Source organism: Calonectris borealis, chromosome 3 (assembly GCF_964195595.1).
Source record: "Calonectris borealis chromosome 3, bCalBor7.hap1.2, whole genome shotgun sequence".
Taxonomy (NCBI): domain Eukaryota; kingdom Metazoa; phylum Chordata; class Aves; order Procellariiformes; family Procellariidae; genus Calonectris; species Calonectris borealis.
In genome coordinates, this window is record NC_134314.1 from 6,968,975 (window position 1) to 6,987,698 (window position 18,724).

The window sequence follows — 18,724 nt, forward strand, 5'->3', positions numbered from 1 at the left end:
AGGAAACCTCGAACCTCCAGCTTGGATGGCACGGCGGGGGGTTGTTACTCTCAGTAGTTTACATCATCAGCCTGTTCTTTTTGTCCTAAACCAACTTTTCATCATTCATCTGTGCACCTCCAGCATCTTCTGTAGCAGAAGAGAAACAGCCCAAAAACCTGTAGGCTGTTAAATTACACTATGGCAATGGTAGCTAATTGATTTCCCTATGGATGCTGTGGGATAACAGCAGCCACCACCTCCGCTCTCCTCCTGCGGTGTTGGAAATCAAATCCTTATGTGCTTTTTAAGAAATGCATCAGGTTGTATCTTTATATGTTTGTGTGTGTTTTAAGTCTGGAAGTCTTAAAATGGAAGTTACACGTTCTTGCTTGTGAATGCAATCAGGCAGATAATGGCTTCCTTGGTGTTTAACGGTGTTTTTGCATTTAGTTTGGGTTTGAGTTTGTTTGCCAGAGCTGACGTGCTGTGGCTGCGGCCGGGCGGTTCCTGTAGCAGCCCTGGAGCCGGGGATTGAAAGGGCGCAGGAAGCAGCTCCGACAGGCTTTCCCGGCACTTGGATAAACACAGAGGCTTTTTTTAAATCCCAAGGCTGGATCCAGCATCGGTATAAATCGTCACTGGCTTCCATGGGTCTGTGCAAGCTGGGACAAGGAGGTGATCCCGCATTGTCCTTTTTTGGGCCAGATCCTGCAAACTCTCTCTTCCAGCGCTCCAAGGGCTTGCAGCGGGGGAGCTTATGCACGGGAGAGCGGCAGGATGGGGTCGTGGGTGCCACTGTGCTTCTTCCCAACACCTTCTGAAGTGGGTTTGCTGTTCCTCAGCATCTCCATGGAGCTTGTGGGAAGTTACTGGTGGAGGAGGACAGAGGATGGTGGTGCTGGTGCGAGGGTGAGCTGTCCCCACGCCTGACAAAACCTGATCTCTGCCGCTTCCACGAGTGTCCATCCCAGCAGCTGGGGGCTGGAGAGGTGCCAGCTTCTCCAGCAAGGGAGGAGGAGGCTGCAGGGGGGTCTGGGCGATGCAAGAGCCGTCAGAGCAAACGGCGAGCAGTTCCCACGCAGGAGCTCTCACTTGGATAGTGGGCAGCGGTAAGGGAGGTTTTACCAGGGCCTATGGTTTTAGTTGGTTTTTTTTTCCTTGTTTTTTTTTCTCTTTTTTTTTTTTTCCCCTGACCTTGGCTTGTCCTTTATTTGAAAGCTGCCAAAGTGGGGGAGCTAAGCCTGGGGAATGTGGGGGAGCTGAAGGAAAGAGTCCTTCACACTGACGCCTTTTGTGTTGCAGGGTGTAAATGGCTGAGGCTGTCACCAAAATGCAAATGTGTATTTTTCCACTGATCTTAGCCGCTTTTTTTCCCAGTAAACAATCATACTGCATGTTTTAAAGGCTGCTTCCATCTGACATCTTGGTGTGGTTTAGTGCAGAGGTGATGCCGACCTCAGTAATTCGGGGATAGCACATCACCACGAGCACAGACGCCCTGCGAGGCTGGGGAAGGACGGTACATCCCCCTTCTCAAGATGGGAAATGGAGACTTGAGAGAAGCAAAGGTGGAGCTGGGCGATTCCCAGCCTTTCGGGTGATGCTCCTGTGTCCTGGGTTAGGCCAGGGCCTCCCAGCCATGTCTCGGGGCACTTCTTGGTAGCACTTCCCGGTGAGATACTTGTCAGCGGATGGAGGTGTCACGTGTCCTCTTCTTGAGCTCTCAGTAATCTGTTTTAAGTACATCCCCTGCCTGATTTGGCACTAGAGATGGAACCAAAGAGCCATTTCTCATCACCGGGGCATGGGATCACCTTAGTCCCTACCCCAGGTACCAAAACATTTCAACTTTCACTGGGTCTGGGGGGAAAAAGCACCCCTAAGCGTTATGACAGCATTTACCCGAGAGCCCCAGTTCTGGTCTCTGCTCTTAAATGCCCCGTTTTAGGCATTGAAGCAACTCTTCTCACCCTGTGCTTGCTGGTTTGGGCCTGAAGCAGGACCTGGGTGGTGGAAAACCTGTCTGCTATGTGGTCGGGATGTAGCAGAAACAGGCAGCAGCTTTGGAGTCAGCAGGAGGAGGCACCTGGGTTCAGTCTTCCCATAAACTGTGGAGCTTCTGGATCCAAGGGCTAAATCCAAGTGTACCTCCCCCAGCGGGAACGTCCCCTCTCACTTCTCTGCAAGCACAACTGCAGAAAGGTCCCTTCCCCCCTAATATTAGTTGGTTTTGAAGAGATGAAGTGTTTCACTTCCAGCAGGCAGAGAAAAAGGGGAGGCCAACCACTAACAACAGCCAGAGATGGAGATTTGAACATCTTGTTTCCTCCTAGAGCTGCCCGTTAGAGGATCCCGCGTGTCCCCAGCAGTAAGTCACAGCAGCTTCTCGGCTGCTGTAAATCATGTCAGCGGGGTTGGTACGTGCAAGCCCGGACGGCATTGCTACCCTCGGTTCCTACCCTGAGGAGCCACCACCTGCTGCTCCTGGAGAGGCTCAGATGGTTGTGTCACGGGGTAAAGTACAGGCAGGCTCTCCCGGCAGCGGGTTCGTCTGACTAACGTCACAGTCCACCATCTTGTCACCTATACCTGAACTCATCGGGCTTAAAACACCACGGGGGGAACCACATCCTAAAACCATCTCTCTCCCCAGCAGCCGAGGCGCAGGGTCCCGTGCAGGCGTCCACCCAGCAGATGCTGGGTTTGGGGGAGATGAATGCCGTGCTGGCACAACACCCAAAACCTCCTGCTCTGTGTCCCCCTCAGCCTTCCAGAAGAATTTAGGTCAGGAAGGACTGCTGGAGGTCACCTAGTCCAAACCCCTGCTCAAAGCAGGGCATGCGTGGGGCTGTCTCGGTTTTGCATGTCTCAAGGCTGGAACGCTGAAGCAGAGTTTAATCACCCTCGCTGTGAATTTTTTTTTCCCTTTCCATCTAGTCTGAGTTTCCCCGGCTGCAGCCTGGGGCTGCTGCTTCCCATCCCCACGCGGGGCACGTCCGTGTCAGGAGGTGGGTTACTTTTCCCTGTGGGAAAACTCGATTCACCTTTTCCCTGAACGCCGCCGTGCACGCAGCGGGGAAGGGGCACGTCCACTGGAGCTTACCTGGAGCGAATCCCACCCCTCCGCAGCGGCACGCAGGGATTTGGGGCCAGATAAGAGGCTGGAAAGGAAGAAGTGGAGGAGCACGAGCCCTCGAGGATTGGGAACAGGCTTCGGGAAGCGCAGGCTGAAGCCAGGGAGCGGGAGCCCTGGCAAGCTGCGCGAGGGGCTGTGCAGAAACAAGCTCCTTAAAACCCCCCTCCTGCCACCGTCGCTCCTCCCCGTGCTTTCCCCAGACCATTTTTCCCCCCTTTAGCAGCCCCCGGCGCTCCACGTACCTGCTGTGCGGTGTCCCGGCTGCCCTCCGCTCCCGTCCCGCTGGCCGGAGGAGCAGGATGGACCCTTCGGCCGCCCACGGCCCTCCGGAGCCAGGCGAGAGGCGGCTGCTCCCGCAGGAGGACGTCTCTCTCGCGGGCAGACCGACTGCCGGGCTCTCCCCGAAGGGGAGGGACCAAACTTTGCCTTAGTTTTCAGATGAGACAATCTTTCTGGGAGAGATCTTCCCCGGGCCTGGAAAACAAGTTTCCGGCATGGAGCCATCCCCAAAAAACACTGCACTCCCCAGAGGACCCCGCTGGGTTCTGCCTTTGTATGGCAGGGATGGATTTATATACGGGCTTGTTTGCATGTGGCCGCGAATTTCTGGCTTTCCTCGCGGCGCGGTCGAGCGTGGTGGCGTAGGGCTGGATCAAGCGCCGGGATCCCCGCGAGAAAATCCCCCAAGCCGGGTTGCAACATCCCGCGGAGGAGCTGCAACGCTTACGGCTGGGCGAGGAGGGGGGACCTTTGGCTGAAGGTCTCTCCATAAAAATCCAAATCTTTTCTTCTGGCCTTATGAGAAGGGGATAACAACACCCTAAGGAAGCCGATCCCACTTTTGGGTGCAACTTCTGGAGCGGTTTAAGGTGGATCAAGCGCAAGACCCTACTGACGGGGCGGATCTGCACCCACCCCCCTTGATAACACTGAGTTTAGGGAATTAACCCTAAAACCAGCACCAATAATAAAAGATTAGTTTTCTGAGAGATCAACAGGTTGATCCAGCTGATGAAACAGCCATATGAGCTTCAAGGCTAGGAAAGGGAGGCAGCAGGGGAGGGAGGGAAGGTAAAATTTGGCTTGGCCTAAATTGCTTATGAAGCTGCACCTGTGGACTATCTCCTTGGAGACCTGGTGAGGTGGGATCACTGGCTTCTCTTCCTCTCCCTTTGCATGTATGTGTGTGGGTATGATCTGAAGCTAGCAGAGCACAAAGGTGCTTGAAATTTAAGTTATATTTTTAAACTTTGGATTTTGTTGGCATTTCCTTGGAAAAGAATAAGAAAGTTGTATGAAAAGGTCCAAGGTTTTTTTTTTTTTCCTGTGCTTTTGTCCAGCAATCATTTCAGTGATGGGCTGGATGCATTAAAGTGTAACATTTTCAGGATAGATTTAATGCTGATGAAAGGTCTTGGAGGACAACTCTGAAGACCTCTGTTTAATCTAAAGGAACAGGTTCTTCAAGGTTAATGAGAGGCAATGAGGAGGAGGAGGCGATGCATAAGTGGTTAAAGTAACAGAGACATGCCAAAACTGATGATACTTTTGTGGCCTACTGAGGAGCTCCAAAATTTATTATATTTTTTAATATATTCAGATATTCCTGGATGTGCAGGAGTCAAATTCAGTAGAAGTCAGGTATGGGTCTTCCTCTTCGATAAGGTCTACACAGTCCAACCACCTAAGTCAGGGGACCTACTGAAGCAGGCTGTGATTCCCTCTGACCTTTGTATCTCATCTTTTTCTTACAAGAAAGCAGGGTAGAGATGGTGGTGTGTCCTTCCAGCCTGGATATAGGATGTAGTTGGGATGTTGATGGGAGTTGGGAGCAAGGAAATGTCCCCATCCACCCCTGGCTCCCTTAGGATTGCAAACCTTCCCTCACATCAGCCTCTGCAAGCTCCAGTACTGGTCCTTTCCAATATGCTGAACATAGAAATCACACTCTTTTTGATCCGTGAAAATTGTTCCATGAAGTAAATGCAATGCAAAAGCTGGAGCAAATCCTAAAACTCTTCTGGTTTATGAGGGGGACTGGACTAATTAGCTCAAGACCAGCTGTCAATACAGGAATATAAAAGTTTTCTCCCCATTGATTTGGCCAGACTGGAGAAAATAGTGCAGTGTTTCCATCCCCAGGATGATGGGGTAGCGTGGTGATCCTTGCAAGCTGCTTAAATTCCCTGCCAGCAAAGCAGCTAGGAAATATCCCCTGGCGCAGGTATAATTACTGAACTCCACAGGCTTGCAGGGGCCGAAGATCTGCTTGTGTTTCTTGATGGGGGTCTGTTGTATGGGACTGGAAAGTGCAAAGCACGGCTGTGGAGACGAGATTTTTAAGCAACGTGCTGTAGCTCAATTATTTGCACCAAAGAACATCAGAAGAGACTAGCACAGACATTTTTTCATTGCAATAAAATGCTACCAATAATGGATCTGCAGCATTGGCGAGGGAGGAGCCAGTTTCCATGGTAAGTGAGTACCATTTGCCAGACCCGTGGCAAATGTTTGGCCTGAGCTGGCTGTTAGCAACATCCTTGAGAAATGCAATGTAGTTTTTTTTCTATGGGTCCTTTATATAAAGGGCTGCACTTTGCTCCAGATTTCCATGACTGCAAACCAAACATCACCATCAGTCTGTGATCACTGGTTTGAAGATAAATTATATTTTTTTTTTTTCTTCTCTCATTCCTTTTTCCTTATTTTTGGATAAATCCTGGTTTCTCACAGTGCGTGTCTCATTTGTAATATAGATGCTGCTTGATCTGTTAAAATTGCTTTTGAGAGGAGCTGATACATCAATGAACACCCACTAAATGACCATCTCTCTTTTACCAGGCACTGAAGTGTGCAGCATGACAGAGCTCCATGAAGCCGTGGCTTTGGGGGACTACGATTTGGTGGATAAGATTTTGAGGACAGGGCGCTGTGACCCAAATCACAAGGATGTCGACTGGCATGACAGGACCCCGCTGCACTGGGCTGCTGCAAAAGGTAAGGGCACTCCCTGCTCTGTGACCTCTGCGAACCGGCGTCATAAAAGGTGACGCTGATTGTAATTACATCTTGTTATGATGGCAATTAAGGCTGGCGATAGTCACAGCTTGTATCTCATCATTTTGTCCTTAATGAGCAAAAAAGAAAAAAATACCAGTTTAAATGGGAACTTTGCCTCCAAAATAATTTATGGTATTACCATTAAAGTGTTTTTTTAGCTTTTTTCCCCGTCATGTGAAAATTTACAATTTACATGATATGTACATATAGCATGTCTGCATGTCCCCCCCATTATTTTTCTAAGAGGTGACTTCATACAGTGCAGAGGAGTTATTTCTCATGTACACCTGCAGGAATGAGCAGAAAGTCAAACCCGCTGTATTTATACCAGGTATTTATCAAACCCAATAGAACAAAATAATTACAGTGTGTTTTACATTACCCTCTCTTTATCCCACCTGGTCGAATAAACAACACGGGACCAGAGTTGTTTGCAGCTCCCATTTGGTCCTTCACTATCAGAAGTGTCTGTTAAAGTCAAATATCCCTTTGCAACCCAGAAAAGAGATGAATGCAACAATATATAATGTATAATTGTACCCAGTGTAAAATGGGAAACTGGACCTGTACTCCTCTGTGCTAGGGTCTTTGTTACACGTTGGGATCTCCCATCATGGCATCTGCCTTTGCTCAGAAATCAAGTGTGTGATTTGCTGGTTTACACTTGACACCATGTTTTACTTTTGCCCTGACGGATTATTACTCATTTGGGCAGCCGCGAAGGGAACGGAGCTATTTAAGAAAATGATGATGAGAGACTGGCATGGCCTAGGTGCCATTGGGAATGATCTAGCTCAGTCAAGGCAGTGTGAAGTGGGGTAGAAATAACTTTTTTTGCTTCTTTAAGCAATTCCACAAGTTATAAAAATATGAAAGTGAATGAAAACAAGGAATTTCTCTATCTCCTATCAAACAAACCTTTGTTTCAGTAAAGCTGTTCACAGGTTTCCAGTTTTTTAATGTTTAAATTTTATTTTGCATTGAACTAAAAACCGAAATGAAACAACAGCCAATTGGTCAATGACTGATTGAGATGTGCTGTTCAGAAATTAGTAGAAAGCTTTTTGATTTTATTGTTGTTTTTGTTGTAAAATGCTTCTGGAAGCAGTCTAGTTTGGAAAAAAAAAAATCAGCATTTTCTAATAAGTATTGTTTATTTGGTATCTCAAATGACCAGGTCGTGGGTAAAATCCATTGTTACATGACTGAGGGAATTATGATCAACTGTGCGTGACCGTCTTCTGCATCCTGAAGGTATAAAGTCTAATGCAGGTGCATCTTCTCTCCCGTTTTGCTGCCCAACGCAAGGGCGGTCGGAGCTGGTCAAGCTCCTCGTGGATCACGGTGCCCGGCATTGCCTGCGGAGCGACGTGGGCTGGACTCCGGCTCACTTTGCTGCCGAGTCGGGGAGGCTGGGGGTGCTTCGCACCCTTCATTCCCTGCACGCTGCCATGGACGCGGCCGACCTCTTCGGCGACACTCCCAAGAGGCTTGCGGAAATCTACGGTCACCAAGAGTGCTCCAGGTTCTTGGAAACGTGAGTAGCGATGGCTGGTCCCACTGCGGCAGCTGACGGGGCTCCAGCAATGAAAATTAAATTGACTGCTATATAAAGGACCAGAACGAATATGCGTGTGTTACTTATCTTTCCACCTGAAGCCTATTAAAGCCATCAAGCACGAGTTGTAGATAAGCAAATGCGGGTCTTTGTCACAGGGAAGCCATTGGGAAGACATTCATTTATTCCACCGTCTTCTATGGTTTGCCTTGGTATGTTTTCAAAACCGTTACCACTTCATGACATCATTGTTTTTATAAGGATATTACAGAGCGATTATTAAGCAAAGGAAATGAAAGCAAGAACTAACAAGTATTATCCCCTTAGAGTGGTGAATACTGAATACACAGGTTGAATTGTTTAAGAACAGCCCTTTAGCAGTTGATGTTGGTGTATGTATGTATATAATTTGGCTTTTGTTGTAGTAAAGAACAGAGCCATCCTTTTTTTTGCATAATTATTGAAAATTATACCATTTGATCTGTTAATAGGATGACCACATATTACTTCCAAATTTTGGAGAACTCCTTATTGTCTTAACTCTTTACGGTTATTGCTGTGGCAACGAGTGCTATGCTTTTAAAGGGTTCCCAATTACCATTCCTGTTTTTCGGCCACTGTTTTGACTCACGGATATTTTCATCCTTGCAAAGCTGTTTCCCTGGATCAGGATGCTGTCCTCCAGAGGTCTGAGCTGTGCCCCATACCTGCATCTTTCTAAAGCAGTGGGACAGATTACCAGAGGCTAACCAGCTTGTTCAGGGCAAATTGTAGTCCCACACGTTACCTGGTATTTAAATACATTGTTTGTGAAACCTGCACGCCCCGGACCCTGAGATGCTGAGAGGACCCAAAGGCTTTTCCTCCCCTGGGTTTTCCTGTGAATTTACGGTCCCACCGTAGTCCTTAACTGGCATCTCAAGACTGCTTTGGCACCATATAAATCATGGATTTTTTAATAGACTCAAAGTCTCCAGCTTGCTGGTTCAGCACAAGAGCTGCCAAGTTCAAAATCAGGCCTGGTGGCTGGGCAAATGTCTGAGGTGGCCAGTACCTACCAAATACCACCTTTCATTAATCCATGTAAACCTTTCTATAGGTACTGTTGTCCTTTCGCTGTACTTCTACAGCTTGTTGACTCCTGCTGAAATGCTCCATGACCACCTTTAATCTTGACACAGCATCAGTGTCCTTCCATAGGAAGAGACACCCAAACTGTGCAAAATCCCCCTGTACAGAGCCCAAAAAACTTTCTAGGGGACCCATACATTCCTGTTTCTAAGCTTTGGCTATGATGGAAGCTGATGGGACAAAGGTCATTTGTGGTGGGATGGTGGCATTTTACTTCCCCACCCCACATCCAGGACACCTTACAGCTAAAGCCTCGCTAGTTATGGAGCTGACATGCTGCAAATCCTCACTATTCACCACCTTCCTTCCACACAGAAGAATCGGCTCTTATTGCCCTTAGACCTTCAAAGACATTTAAACTACAAGCAGCTGATAGCTAAGCTTTGCTAATTAGTTTTTTTTTACTACCCAGACCCTAGCTGGGATAAGCTCAGGTTTGCCAATTCTTTGAGAATGGGGCATTTTCTTCCAGAGGAGGGTTTTCTCTTTATACTGTTCTCAGGTCTTGGCTTGCTTAGTTTCTATATCAGAAGAGGTAAATATTGTCTTCCCTGGAGAGTGAAAGGTCTGCAAGCCTGTTCCCCTCAATTAATCATTTATAGCAATTGCTTACCTATTCAGTGCTGTCATTTTTGCACTAATCTCACCATTAAATCCTGCTTATCGAGTCCTGCCAAGTCTGTAGCATTTGCCGTGCACTTGGCTGTGCGCTAGAGCCGTGGCGGTGAGGTGACAGCAAGGGTGGGGGAATTCCCGACGGGATGATGCCGACCGGCAATGCCAGCGGTAGGCAGAGATGCCTGTGCTGGTGGAGGTGGCTGGGAGAATGATTGACAGGATGATTGACACCCCCGTCTGAACCACCTAGGCAACAGCCTAGGGCGACTGGGAGGGTTTTCTGAGGTGAATGACTAATTTAAGGTGGGAAACTTGTCTTTCAGAGCCATGTGCTGGCCTCACTTGCCCTGCGGCTGCGTGGCTCAGCCAGGAGCGTGGCTGGGAGAACTTAGTTACTGGGAAGATGCTTTGAATGCCCATGCCTAAGACATTTTATAAGACACACGAAGCCTGTATGATCACCTCACGGCCATAACGCAGCCTGTGGGCAGCCAAGAATTTATCACCGAGGCTCAGGAACCCTTTTTTAAAGCCCAACCACTGTAATTTACAACCACAGTGGATGCCTTCACCCTCATGCAACAGTTTCACCTCCTCACGTCAGCAAACTTGGAGGTAACTAGGAGGAATTACTGGCATTTGTAGTATAATCACGGTGACCTTCTGCTCCTTCAGGTGTGCAGAAGGTCCCAGAGGTGATGTCCATGGTCAGGCAGTGCACCGCGGCTCCGGCGGGAGCTGGGCAGTACCGATGTGCGCTGCAGGCAGCAAATGAAGTGTGTGTGTCTGCATGCTAACGCTGCTCAGCACAGAGAGGTCTGCCCTCTGCCCACGGTGTCTGTGGTCTTGGTATGTAAATGTGAGGAATATTTTGTTACACAGCATCACTGTCAGTTTTGGATATTTGCCTGTCATGCAAAAAGAGAGAAAAGGTAATTTTTAAAATAACAGCCTGTGCCAAATGCAGGCTGACATGCATATCTAAACAGGGCTGTGAGCATCCAAATCCTTCCTAAATCCCAGTTCAGCCCCCTCGAGCACCACCGTGATCCTTGCACGCTGTGTATCTGACCCCGGGTGCTGCTGGCTGCATGGACATACGCCTGCCTACCTGGGCTGAACGACTGTTTGCATCAACATGGAAATATTACATGTATTGACATCTAAATATTATTAACATGTAAATATTAGGAATATTCTGCTAAAGAGTATCCGTACCACTCACCGAAGTTTGCATGGACATGCAAAGAACAGGAAACAGCCTTCAAAACACAGCTGCTTCTGAGTAACATATATAATTTGCATCAGATTTTTTTTTGCATGAGAAGAGCTTTACCCTGGGTGCTGTGAGAGCTGCCGGGAATGGCACCGAGGTGACACAGAGACGCGCAGCTCGTGCCTGCTGCCAGCACCTCTGCAAGGTGCCGAGCATTGAAACTGCACCAAAGGCTCCTGCTACCTAAGCCCAGGGCGTATATATATACATATTATTATATGTATATATATTATATACACCCCCACATACATGTGTGTGTTTGTGTATATATATATAGTAAGCCCAGACTATGCAGTGCATCTCTGTGTGGAGCCGCTGGCTTTGCTCCGTGCTCTCAGCGTTGCACTGATGTGACAGTGCTGCAGGTGACACCAAGCTGGGCGGGAGAGTTGATCTGCTGGAGGGTAGGAAGGCTCTGCTGAGGGACCTGGACAGGCTGGATCGATGGGCCGAGGCCAACTGTATGAGATTCAACAAGGCCAAGTGCTGGGTCCTGCACTTCGGTCACAACAACCCCAGGCAACGCTGCAGGCTTGGGGAAGAGTGGCTGGAAAGCTGCCCGGAGGAAAAGGACCTGGGGGGGCTGGTTGACAGCCGGCTGAACATGAGCCGGCAGTGTGCCCAGGTGGCCAAGAAGGCCAACGGCATCCTGGCCTGTGTCAGAACTAGTGTGGCCAGCAGGAGCAGGGAGGTGATCGTGCCCCTGTACTGGGCACTGGTGAGGCCGCACCTCGAATCCTGTGTTCAGTTTTGGGCCCCTCACTACAAGAAGGACATGGAGGTGCTGGAGCGTGTCCAGAGGAGGGCAACGAAGCTGGTGAAGGGCCTGGAGCACAAGTCTTATGAGGAGCGGCTGAGGGAACTGGGGTTGTTTAGCCTGGAGAAGAGGAGGCTGAGGGGAGACCTCATCGCGCTCTACAACTACCTGAAAGGAGGTTGTAGCGAGGTGGGTGTTGGTCTCTTCTCCCAAGTAACAAGCGATAGGACGAGAGGAAATGGCCTCAAGTTGCGCCGAGGGAGGTTTAGATTGAACATTAGGAAAAATTTCTTTACTGAAAGAGTGGTCAGGCCTTGGAACAGGCTGCCCAGGGAAGTGGTGGAGTCACCATCCCTGGAGGTATTTAAAAGACGTGTAGATGAGGCCCTTAGGGACATGGTGTAGTGGGCATGGTGTGTTGGGTTGACGGTTGGACACGATGATCTTAGAGGTCTTTTCCAACCTGTATGATTCTATGATTCTATGATTCTATTACAGAAAAAAAAGGATTTTTCCCAATATTTGGTGGTATTTTTGACCTACAAAACCAGACCTCTGCAGTAGGAGAAAAGGGTTTGTCTTCTCTTGGACAAGATGTACAATTGGAGTGTCCGTGCCCGGGTGCTGGTGGTAGGGGAGTGCAGGAGGGTCTCTGGGAGGAGAGGTCAGGGCTGTTCTGTGCCAGACACACCGCAGGACACAGCTCAGCCCATCACTGACGCTGGTGGTGCCTCTGGGAAACATATTGAAGAAAGGGAAAAAACCGCTGCCCAGCAGTGAGGAGTGAGGGAAAAAGTGTGAGAAACATCCCTGCAATACCAGGGTCAAAGGAGGAAGAGGGGGAGGAGGAGTATGTGCTCCAGGCATCGGAGCAGAGATTCTTCCACAGCCCGTGGAGAAGACCATGGTGACGCAGGTTGTCCCTCTGCAGCCCATGGAGGACCATGGTGGAGCAGAATATCCATGGTGACGCAGGTTGTCCCCCTGCAACCCATGGAGGACCATGGTGGAGCAGATATCCACACTGCCGCCCATGGAGGATCCCATGCTGCAGCAGGTGGACATGCCCTGAAGGAGCAGCAGCCCCATAGAAAGCCCATGCTGGAGCTGGGTTATCCTGAAGGACTGCAGCCCAAGGGAAAGACCCACACTGGAGCAGGGAAAGAGCATGAGGAGGAAGGAACAGCAGAGACAATGTGTTATGGACGGACCGCAACCCCCATTCCCCATCCCCCTGTGCTGCTTGGGGGAAAGAGGTAGAGTAGTTGGGAATGAAGAAGTGAAGTTGAGCCTGGGAAGAAGGAGGAGTGGAAGTAAGGTGTTTTAGTTTTGTCTTTGTTTCTCACCATCCTACCCTATTTTCAATTGGCAATAAATTAAATTGATTTTCCCCAAGTCTGTTTTGCTTGTGATGGTAATTGGTGAGTGATATCCCTGTCCTTATCTTTACCCATGAGCTTTTCCATCTTTCTCCCCCTCTCCCGTTGAGGAGGAGCAGTGAGAAAGCAGCTGGGTGGGCGTCTGGCAGCTGGCCAAGGTCAACCCACCACCGTGGCTCCTAGTTTTTCAGTACTTTCTTCTGCTTACCGCTGGTGTGAGAAAGAAAAGGTGGTCTTTTTTTTTTTTTTTTTTTGCTTTTGCTATTTTTTGAAAGAGAACCAATTTATCTTTCAGTGACTTGAAACTTGGTGACTGGACTAGGTGATCTTCAAAGGTCCCTTCCAACCCAAACCATTCCATGATTCTATGTTGTATGATTTGGATGTGAAGGATAGACGTACTCGTTCTTCTAAAGTTCCTCAGTGCCTGCAAAATGCAGAAAGTATCTATCTGTTTTTTAGTTTGGGGTCATTTCTTTCCAAGATAATTGGTGCCAGGCAAGTATAAAGGTTGTAAAGAGGAAGTTAACAACACTTAATAGGAAATATATTTAAGAGCTGTGATTAACAAAAGCGTAACTGAGATGATTAAAAAAAAATTACTGGTCAAAGGTGTGTATTCATTTGGGTCTTGATGAAAGCGGGTTTTAATTTGCTTTGGTTGTTTACAATGGGAAGTGGATTGAAAATCATTGCTATTTCAAGGTTATAAGGAAAACGACAGTGAACTATGTTCATTTTCAGGTTAGTACAGTGTCCTTCACTGGAGATCTGGGACTGTGTTTGCTTAATAGAAAATATGTGAATATCACCAAAAAATAAGGACTTCGGTAAATCACAGATGCTAAAAACAAACTCACTGCTGACTTGGAAATCCCAGGGTCTGGATGGATGATGGTTCATTGTCAGGTTTCACACAGTTGAAATCATGGAGGCAACTTGAAAAACACAGCTAAAAACCTCAGCAACCAGAGGAGAGTGGTGAATGGTTTGCATATGGAGATATTGGGCCGGGGAGAAGGTATCTTCTGCATAATGTTTTCCCATGCAAAATTTGAACCTCAACAGCACAGCCTTATTTCTATGACATTGCTTAATTCAAGTTATTATTTAAAAAACCGAAATGGGGATGAATTGTCAAGTTTAGTTCTGCATTTGAATGCAAAGTTTAGCAAAATTTCAGGGCTGAATTGGATAAGGATTAGATAATTTGTGATGTTAAAAGATCATCTATAAAGAATAACTACAATGTACAAATCCTCCCAAATTTCAATCGTCTTCAGATCTGATATTTTGGCATTAAGAATTTCTGGTACTTACGAATGAGCAGTACAAAAAATAAAAGCAAATGGAAATGTTGCAGTTGCGGTGAGTTAATATACCATGTACAATGGCATTAAATGTGCTTAAGTCTTTTTAGTAGCACACAAATTCACAAGATCAGTCTTTGAGAGCTTTGCATGGTTAAAATTATGCTTCCAATGGTAAGAATGCAGTCTCACCATAGATCTTTTCCGAAGGTTTCCCACTTCAGCCCAACTCTCAGTGAGTAGCTGGTCGCTCGGGGTGATGAATGCTGTTGGATTTGGAGCCTCAGTGTTTTCTCATGTATTGCTAGCAACGGCGTTTTGGCTATACCAATACATGATCCCCTGTTCCTGTAGATGGGGTGCTCATCAACGGTGGTGTGACTGTGCCGTGCTCAGTATCTGAAGAGGCACTCTTGCTTTCTTCCCCAGAGCGGAGGTGGAGAGCAGAAACTATCGCAGGACAGCCGCAATGAAAGGAATCCCCTTAGACCAGAGGGATGAAGACTGGGAACTCAAGAAAGAAGAGCTTGAGAGAAACCCACCGTGTTCTCGGGAGAACTACACATCCTCTGCTCAAAAGAAAAATCGGAAAAAAAGAGGGAAGCAGTAGTGTGCCCTGCCTATGTGGTGCCATTGAGAACCTGCAATGCAGAGCAAAGACGCTGGCAGAGCTCAGGTGCATCCTGCAGGGTGAAATATGGATGAACAGGAGAAGCAGATGGACACAAGAATGCATTTGACGATGTACTGTAAATATTGTCATTAATAGGGAACAGGTAGAAGTGCTTCTGTCTGTCTGTGTGTCTCTACGTATCAGATCTCAAATATCAGAAAACTGCAGAAGATGTTTAAATACACTAATACTCTAAGTCACTGAAATGTATAAATTTACAGAAATGACAGCAGTTACCCATATTGAGAGGGAAATGTTTTTGCTCCTAATTGATTCATGAAAGCAGCTGGGACTGTGGTTCTGCTCACTCTGGTGATGTCCGTGGCCTTTGCTTGTTTGCTTCTGGTCCTGAGTCAACCAGGAGGCTCTACAGGAACTCGTCGCCTCTGGGACTTGTAGCCTCTCTCTTTTCTTTGGGAGTGGGGTGCAGTTTCTTCTTCTGCTGAAGGGGAGACCCTGATGGTGACCTTTTGCTGGATGCATGGGTCTAACAGCCTGTATCTACCATTCCTGGCCCAGCAAAAGGGAAAACCTGCTCCCTCCGTTGCTGCTTTCAGACATCTGTGACTGCCAAGACAGTTAGAGCACTGCTTTATTTTTAGCAGTGCCCCCAGCCATTTTTATGTCTGCTCTTAGGAATGCTGTGGAACCCGTCCTGAGCTATCCCTCTGCTCATCCGCACTTTCCATGGCAAAAGCATTTTTAACTGTTTCACTTCTCAATCATAAAAAATGTTTTGAATTTGACCCAAAGCAGTTTTCCAGACCACACCAGCACTGGGCAGCCATTCGTATTGACTTCTGACGTCTTTTATACGTCTGCTTCCCTTCCCGTTATGTGTCTGCCTCCCTTCCCCTCTGCTTCCCCTCCACTACCCAAACCTGGCGCTTCTGGAGTGCCTTGGTTACAGGTGTCCTCCATACCCTTCACACAACATTCAGGCATTGCAATCATAACCAACAACTCTGTGATCCATCTCCCTCTTCTAAATTTCCAGGGACTAATTCAGCCATCTACACAGAGGTGTCTAATGACACTTGAGATGCTCTTGGGTACCCAGGCTGACCCTGTAGATGTCCAGGAGATCCTGTGGTGCAGCTCCCAACCCTGTGCAGATGTCTCAGATACCCTAGGACTTCTCAGATGACTCAAGATGCCTATGTTTGGGCAAACGAGTCAAGCTCCAGCTTTGTCTTTTGTCATTTGCACTTTCCAAGCCATATGAAACATCAACTCCATTCACAGTTGGCCTGGCTGTTGAATTAGTGAATTAGCAAGTGGAGACCTACGTGGGACAGAGTGCCTATTGCCATGCTGATAAACTGAACAGGCCTGTTTCTAGCCCTGACGCCAGCTGGTGGAGCGTCCTGTAGTTGAGGAACATTTTCCCCAGAGCTGGGCACATCATTGCATCTCTCCAGAGAGCAACTTTAGCACATGGGCTGTGCACTGTGGCTGTGGTGTTCTATAACCTGTCTCCTCCAGTGCCAGCTGGATGGGGCTGGTGCATGGCGGGGGGTGTGATGCTGCGTTGGGCATCATGTTCATGGGGGTTTCATGGAGATGGAAGAAAGTATCTTCAGCGTGGTTTGCTGGGGCTGCATTATCTTGCAGAGAACATCTGCAAGACGTTGGTTTTGCCTGCTGAGTCTTGTGGTATGTGAGCTTTTGAGGGAGGATGTCGCATGGGATGTAGGGAATAAGAATGATTTTCCATGGTCTTTTTGTGAAAGCGATTGGGACTGTCATGCTAAAGGATCAACTGCATTGAGCAACAACAGGGAAAGAAGAAGGTGTGGTGGTGCCTGTCCTTTAAAGGCCTTTCGGCTGGGGAAATGTGTCCAGATGAGATGTTTAAGATCTGCCTCCCTCAGGAAATGTGGGTGGTGCAGAGTGTCTCCTACTGTGGAAGTGGGACTCAGTGGAGTTTGGCATCTGATCTGAATTGGCAAACCAAAGGCAGTGTGCGCCGAGTGTCTAATTTTGATCAGATGACTCAAACTCTTTCTTTTTAGCGGAACAACATGAATGTAATTTTTTGCATTACTACTGCAGGAAAAGCCAGAAAAGAGTGAAAGCTAATGGTTTGAAAACACTTTCTTACATTTTCTTCTTAACCTCTTCCCGTTTCATTTTTGTGGGGATGGAGAGGAAGAGTGTTCTTTTGCCCACGGAAAAGGCAACCCTTAAAATAAAAAGGTTACAAACTAAGCTTTTTCACCTTCACTTCAACTTTTCAAATTAGCATCCTGGGGCCACTCATGTTCTCTGAGCAGAAACTCTTCCTATGTGTTGATTTCTAATAGAGAGTACATAGAAATTATTAGTGAGTCCTTCACACTGTAGTCCTACAAGATGATCACTTCTCCTTGATTGGGGGAAAAGAAGGTCTGAGAAGCCTTCTGCTAGTAGAAATACATTAAAGGTTGTTCTTGAAAACACAGCAAAGAGAAAGCTCAAGGACTTCCTATAGAGTGAATCCATGTCCAGCAGGGCTGATGCTACACATGAGATTACTCCCTGGAGATCATTTTGGGTATATCTGAACTCTGCAGAACTTCAGGAGGCCTCTGAGCTTTGGGCTCCACACCTGGCAAACGTACTCCTTCTGGGTGAGCAGAAACAAAACCTGCCGAGATGCATGAAAAATGCATACTTGGCATTTGGCATGAGGTAAGACGTCCCTCTGGGCCTGAGCTGGTGAAAGAAATTAATAATTCAGGTTCTGCTCTGTTCATGCTGGAACTATTTCATGTTTAGGTAATCTGCTGTGGTGGGTTGATATTGGCCAGCTGCCAGACATCCACTCAGCTGCTCCTTCACTCTCGCTCCTCAACAGAAGAGGGGTGGAAAATAAGATTGAAGAGCTCATGGGCTGAGATAAAGACACAGAGATCACTCACCAATTACCGTCATGGGCAAAACAGGCTCGACTTGGGGAAAATCAATTTAATTCATTGTCATTTGAAAATAGAGTAGGATGACGAGAAACAAAGACAAAACTAAAACACCTTACCTCCACCCCTCCTTCTTCCCAGGCTCAACTTCATTCCTTCATTCCCAACTTCTCTACCTCCTCCTCCTGAGCGGTGCAGGGGGACAGGGAATGGGGATTGCAGTCAGTTCATAACTGTGCTGGTTTTGTCTGGGGTAGAGTTAATTTTCTTCATAGTAGCTAGGATGGGGCTATGTTTTGGGTTTGTGCTGAAAACAGTGTTGATAACACAGGGATGTTTCGTTACTGCTGAGCAGTGCTTCCACAGAGTCAAGGCCTTTTCTGCTCCTCACCCCACCCCACCAGCGAGGAGGCTGGGGGGCACAAGAAGTTGGGAGGGGACACAGCTGGGACAACTGACCCCAACTGACCAAAGGGATATTCCATACCATATGATGTCATGCTCAGTATATAAAGCTGGGGAAAGAAGAAGGAAGGGGGGACGGTCGGCGTGATGGCGTTTGTCTTCCCAAGTAACCGTTAGGCGTGATGGAGCCCTGCTTTCCTGGAGACGGCTGAACACCTGCCTGCCAGTGGGAAGGAGTGAATGAATTCCTTATTTTGCTTTGCTTGCATGCGCAGCTTTTACTTTCCTTATTAAACTGTCTTTATCTCAACCCACGAGTTTTCTCGCTTTTACCCTTCTGATTCTCTCCCTCATCCCACCGGTGGGGAGTGAGCAAGCAGCTGTGTGGGGCTTAGTTGCCTGCTGGGGCTAAACCATGACAATAACATGTTGTCTCTTCCACTCCTTCCTCCTCACACTCTTCCCCTGCTTCAGCATGGGTCCCTCCCATGAGCTGCAGTCCTTCAGGGCACACCCACCTACTCCAGCATGAGGTCCTCTAC

General features: G+C 47.8%; 2 protein-coding genes across 5 annotated transcripts in view; one reads left to right on the plus strand and one right to left on the minus strand.

Annotated features, from left to right (window-relative positions):
• The window catches only part of PLA2G7 (phospholipase A2 group VII), a 16,291-nt gene extending 12,566 nt beyond the window's left edge, over positions 1-3,725 (minus strand). Inside the window, exon 1 of one of the 2 annotated variants that reach the window (XM_075144920.1) lies at positions 3,361-3,725. In XM_075144920.1, coding sequence (XP_075001021.1) covers positions 3,361-3,622 — 262 coding nt within the window. In that variant the 5' untranslated portion in view covers positions 3,623-3,725. The remainder of the gene's footprint in view (positions 1-3,360) is intronic. The other variant, XM_075144922.1, reaches the window with a different exon arrangement.
• Positions 3,550-18,490, plus strand: ANKRD66 (ankyrin repeat domain 66). Of its 3 annotated transcripts, none has more exons than XM_075144926.1 (4): positions 3,550-5,592; positions 5,960-6,115; positions 7,487-7,715; positions 14,637-18,490. In XM_075144926.1, exons 2-4 carry the CDS (start codon positions 5,977-5,979, stop codon positions 14,815-14,817), a joined length of 549 nt encoding a protein of 182 aa, XP_075001027.1. In that variant the 5' UTR covers positions 3,550-5,592; positions 5,960-5,976; the 3' UTR covers positions 14,818-18,490. The 3 variants fall into 3 exon arrangements, with proteins under 3 accessions (XP_075001027.1, XP_075001026.1, XP_075001028.1); XM_075144927.1 differs by lacking the exon at positions 3,550-5,592 and adding an exon at positions 5,710-5,850; XM_075144925.1 differs by lacking the exon at positions 3,550-5,592 and having other exon boundaries at positions 5,637-6,115.
• Positions 18,491-18,724: the final 234 nt, after the last annotated feature.